We start from the raw sequence: 5,408 nt of genomic DNA, 5'->3' as shown, positions 1-5,408 counted from the left end.
CTTGGGTTTTGGTCCTCTCTCCCTCTCATTTTCATTACCATCAGTAGAGCTACATCCTGTTCTACTAAGAAATGTGAAATACAGAGCTTTCCCCCCTTCCCAAATTAAAGGATGCTACAACCACCATTAAAAGGCATTAAGAATTTAAAAATTAAATAGCTGCTTTAAATAATGAATATCTGCCTATGGAACCTCAAAAAGAAGGGTAACAAAAATCGGCCGAGAGCACAGTCAGCAGCAAAGGTCCCCTGGTTTATAGAGTGACTGGGGACGGGTTCATTGTTCAATAGAGCAACCGCTAGCGACTCTGGAGGTGAGTCAAGTGAATCCAAACTTGGTGTGCTTGTGGTGTCCGGACACTGTGGTTAATGATATGTGTTTGTAATCATGTGAGTGTGTGGTATATGAGAAAGTGAACGAGTGAGTGTACCCACGGTGCAGGGGGAGAGTTCTACCCGCATCTGAAGCGGCTGGGTGAGGCCCAGGGCACCGGCTGGGGCAGACTGTGGGGGCAGGGAGCACCCCGCAGAGAAGTGGAACAAGTGGAGAAACATGCGTGAGGACATGTATTGTGTTTAAAGGCGGTGATTTGTGTAGATTGTGCACATTTTAACCGTAGCTAGACGGACTCAGGGGGTTCCTCTGCCCCAGTGGTTTGGACTTGATCTCTGGGAGTTTGTGAATCCTGTGAATTATTGGATAGATAGAGGAGACAAACGAGTTGATTTAGAGGGGCTTTATCGGACTTCAGCTGGTAATATAGTAAGTCTGGACTGGGAACAACCCGCCATAGAGGATTTAGAAATCCCCAAAATGATAAACAGAATAGCCTGCCTCTGCGGGCAATTCTCGGGAGCCTTTGGTGCATCGAGAGGCTGGCACCCTGCGTGGGTACTATTGCAGTGCAGAGTTTGTGAGAGGTGCTGGTATTGCTGTTCTAGTAGGCGTCAGGGCATATGCCCCAAGTGTAAATTGAGGTTTCCTGATCAAGCTGATTCAGAACCTAAGATCTTAAAGCTTGTGTGTGGAAGATCACATCTGATACCTGCCACCTGGGGGTGTGTGTGGGAGGAAAACTGGGAAAGGACTGTGAGGCTCTGTGAAGAGAGGTTTGGGTGGAAATGAGATAGGACAAGGAGATAATGGGAACTAACCAGAGCAAAGAAGTTCCCCGGGCTAGCCCCTTGGGGTGTATTTTGGCCCACTGGAAGGAAGTCGTCGGTAAGGGCGGCTGAGAAAATAAAAAAGATTTAATTCAATATTGCACACGCTGGTGGCCATTATACAGGTTAGAGGATAGAGCGAAGTGGCCACCTGCTGAAACTTTAGATTATAATACCTTATTGCAGTTAATGCTGTTTTTAAGATGGTGTCCTGGTTCAGGGCAAGTCTGGGGAAAGAATTCCCCTCCCCCCCCCACAAAAGGGTTCCTTTAGGAAAGCAGAGTCAATTGGCCCCTCCTCCCAGCCAGTTCGGGAGAAAATACCTCTGGAGGAAAAAAGTGGAAAAAACCGGTTTATTACACAAGAGAACTTAGACAATATTAAACAATAAGACTTCTTGCCACTCCAAGAGAGACAAATTCAGAGCAAATCCCCCCCCGGGCTGCAGCTCAGCTCACTCAGTCTCTGACCAGTCCTTCCAGCGCTGGCAATGCCGCGGCCCAGGCCCGGCCCGCTGGGCCACAGATGTGAGCTGCTGATGCTCTTCTGGTGTTCAGTCCAGAGCAGGTCCAGAGAAAGGGAAAAAAACCACAGTCCAGGGAACTTCTCTGCCTCAGCTAGCTAAAACTAACTAGAAAAAAGCAAAGGAGAGCTCTGTCTCGCTGTCCGTCCGTCCGCAGACAACACCGACCCGGAGCAGGAATGTGGAGGAGGGAGTGAGTTTTTGAAAACAAACCCTGAGCTTCTTCCCTCCTCCTTTCACTCTTGGAACAAGACTTCAACATAAACAGGGCAGACGATTGGGGATAAAGGCATCATACAGCCACCCTAGGACATTCCACCCCTTATCCCCATATCGTCAGCTTACTACTATAACTAATATATATATTCAAACCCTATAAATAGATACATTATACATCTAATATACAACTATACACAGACAATGGCAGCAGTATTCAGCAAACAGTGATATTTATACATAGTTCTCACCCAACAATCAGATCTCCCTGAGGTACACATCGTGTTCTTCCATCTCTCTGCATTATCCACCATGTACAACCTGGTCCCTGAGCAAAGACAATCCCACGAATGGGTTTGTCTGTACTTGAGGCAGAATTGATCCACACTGTTTTTCCTAACAAACCTCTAACATGCACTACTGGGACTTTGTCTCCATCTACTATATTCAAAAGCTGAGACTGGGCAGGGCCCCATCGACTGGTAGAGCCTCGGGTGTTAACTAACCAGGTGGCTTTTGCCAGATTCTGTTCCCAGTTCTTGAGAGATCCCCCACCCAATGCTTTCAGTGTGGTTTTCAACAATCCATTGTACCTCTCTACTTTTCCTGCAGCTGGTGCATGGTAGGGAATATGGTACACCCACTCAATACCATGTTCCCTAGCCCAAGTGTTGATAAGGCTGTTCTTGAAATGAGTTCCATTGTCGGACTCAATCCTCTCAGGGGTACCATGCCTCCAAAGAATTTGCTTTTCAAGGCCTAGGATGGTGTTACGGGCCGTAGCATGAGGCACAGGATAGGTTTCCAACCATCCCGTGGTGGCTTCTACCATTGTGAGCACATAACGCTTGCCGTGGCGTGTCTGGGGCAGTGTGATGTAGTCAATCTGCCAGGCCTCCCCATACTTGTACTTGGACCACCGCCCACCATACCACAGGGGCTTTACCCGCTTGGCCTGTTTGATGGTAGCACATGTCTCACAGTCGTGGATTACCTGAGATATACTGTCCATGGTTAGATCCACCCCTCGATCTCGTGCCCACTTAAAAGTGGCATCTCTACCCTGATGGCCTGAGGCATCATGGGCCCATCGTGCCAAGAACAATTCCCCTTTGTGTTGCCAATCCAAGTCTATCTTTGATACCCCTATCTTTGCAGCCCGATCTACTTGCTGGTTGTTTTGGTGTTCCTCATTGGCTCTGCTCTTGGGGACATGGGCATCTACATGACGAACTTTCACCGGTAGCTTCTCTACCCTGGTGGCAATGTTTTTCCACTCATCAGCAGCCCAAATTGGTTTTCCTCTACGCTGCCAATTAGCTTTCTTCCACCTCTCCAGCCACCCCCACAGAGCATTGGCTACCATCCATGAATCAGTGTAGAGGTAGAGTTTTGGCCACTTCTCCCTTTCAGCAATGTCCAGGGCCAGTTGAACCGCTTTGAGTTCAGCAAATTGACTCGATCCACCTTCCCCTTCAGTAGCTTCCGCAACTCGTCGTGTGGGACTCCATACGGCTGCTTTCCACTTCCGTTTCATTCCTACAATGCGGCAAGAGCCATCAGTGAAAAGAGCATAGTGTGTTTCTTCTGCTGGCAGTTGGTTATATGGTGGCTCTTCTTCAGCATGTGCCACTTCCTCCTCTTCATCTGCAAGACTAAAGTTTTCACCTTCAGGCCAGTTTGTAATTATCTCCAAAATCCCAGGGCGATTCAATTTTCCAATCCGGGCGCGCTGCGTAATAAGGGCAATCCACTTGCTCCATGTGGCACTGGTGGCATGGTGGGTGGAGGGAATCTTTGCTTTGAACATCCACCCCAGCACTGGCAGTCGGGGTGCCAGGAGGAGTTGCGCTTCTGTACCGATCACCTCCGAGGCGGCCTGAACTCCTTCATAGGCTGCTAAAATTTCCTTCTCTGTTGGAGTATAGTTGGCTTCAGACCCCCTATAGCTTCGACTCCAAAATCCCAGTGGTCGGCCGCGAGTCTCACCAGGCACTTTCTGCCAAAGGCTCCAGGACAAACCATGGTTCCCGGCTGCAGAGTAAAGCACATTCTTCACATCTGGTCCTGTCCTGACTGGGCCAAGGGCTACTGCATGGGCAATCTCCTGCTTGATCTGGGTGAAGGCTTGTTGCTGCTCAAGGCCCCAGTGGAAATCATTCTTCTTGCGAGTGACCAGGTAGAGAGGGCTCACGATCTGGCTATACTCAGGAATGTGCATTCTCCAAAAACCTATGGCGCCTAAGAAAGCTTGTGTTTCCTTCTTGCTGGTTGGTGGAGACATCGCTGTGATCTTGTTAATGATATCTGTAGGAATCTGACGCCGTCCATCTTGCCACTTCACTCCCAGGAACTGGATCTCTCGAGCAGGTCCTTTGACCTTGCTCTTCTTGATGGCAAAACCAGCTTTCAGGAGAATCTGGATGATTTTCTCCCCTTTCTCAAATACCTCTGCTGCTGTTTTCCCCCACACAATGATGTCATCAATGTACTGCAGGTGTTCTGGAGCCTCACCCTTTTCCAGTGCAGCCTGGATCAGTCCATGGCAGATGGTGGGGCTGTGTTTCCACCCCTGGGGCAGTCGGTTCCAGGTGTATTGCACGCCCCTCCAGGTGAAAGCAAACTGAGGCCTACATTCTGCTGCCAGAGGAATGGAGAAAAACGCATTGGCAATATCAATAGTGGCATACCACTTTGCTGCCTTGGACTCCAGCTCGTATTGGAGTTCCAGCATGTCCGGCACAGCAGCGCTCAGCGGTGGAGTCACCTCATTTAGGGCACGGTAGTCCACTGTCAATCTCCATTCTCCTTCGGATTTACGCACAGGCCAGATGGGGCTGTTGAAAGGTGAATGGGTTCTGCTAACCACCCCTTGGCTCTCCAGCTCACGGATCATTTTGTGGATGGGGATCACGGCATCTCGATTCGTTCGGTACTGCCGGCGATGCACTGTTGAGGTCGCAATTGGCACTCGTTGCTCTTCTACCTTCAAAAGTCCTACTGCAGATGGGTTTTCCGATAGTCCAGGTAAGCTGTTCAATTGCTTGATGCCCCCTGTCTCTACAGCTGCTATTCCAAATGCCCACCTGAGTCCCTTTGGGTCTTTGAAATACCCACTTCGGAGGAAGTCTATGCCTAAAATACATGGGGCCTCTGGGCCAGTTACAATAGACTGTTTCTTCCACTCATTTCCAGTCAGGCTGATCTCAGCTTCCACTGAAGTAAAGTCCCGTGATCCCCCTGTCACACCAGCAATAGAAACAGGTTCTGTCCCCACATAGTTTGATGGGATTAATGTGCACTGCGCACCAGTGTCGACCAAAGCTTTATATTCTTGTGGTTCTGATGTGCCAGGCCAACGAATCCACACCGTCCAGAAAATACGGTTTTCCCTAGCCTCTACCTGGCTAGAGGCAGGGCCCCTCTAAGCCTGGTTATCCTTCTTTCCTGGGGCATATGTCTTGGAGGTTCCTTCAAGGGGATCGAAAATATCGTCATCATCATCA

The 5,408-nt window shown here is 49.4% G+C and overlaps 1 protein-coding gene across 1 annotated transcript; it reads right to left on the bottom strand.

The window, feature by feature from the left end:
• Nucleotides 1–1,528: 1,528 nt before the first annotated feature.
• On the bottom strand, nt 1,529–4,490 carry LOC128783019 (uncharacterized). Its single transcript, XM_053933592.1, has 2 exons — nt 2,496–4,490; nt 1,529–1,794 (listed from the first exon to the last, which is right to left on the bottom strand). The coding sequence occupies exons 1-2, from the start codon at nt 4,184–4,186 to the stop codon at nt 1,791–1,793; spliced, it is 1,695 nt and encodes a 564-aa protein (XP_053789567.1). The 5' UTR covers nt 4,187–4,490; the 3' UTR covers nt 1,529–1,790.
• Between the last annotated feature and the right edge of the window lie 918 nt (nt 4,491–5,408).

This window comes from Vidua chalybeata (genome assembly GCF_026979565.1).
Source record: "Vidua chalybeata isolate OUT-0048 chromosome W unlocalized genomic scaffold, bVidCha1 merged haplotype SUPER_W_unloc_7, whole genome shotgun sequence".
NCBI lineage: Eukaryota > Metazoa > Chordata > Aves > Passeriformes > Viduidae > Vidua > Vidua chalybeata.
This window is presented reverse-complemented; position numbering and strand designations above follow the sequence as displayed.

Coding starts and splice junctions, on each gene's coding strand:
- LOC128783019 (XM_053933592.1), bottom strand. CDS start 4,186: ATGTCTCCACCAACCAGCAAGAAGGAAACACAAGCTTTCTTAGGCGCC.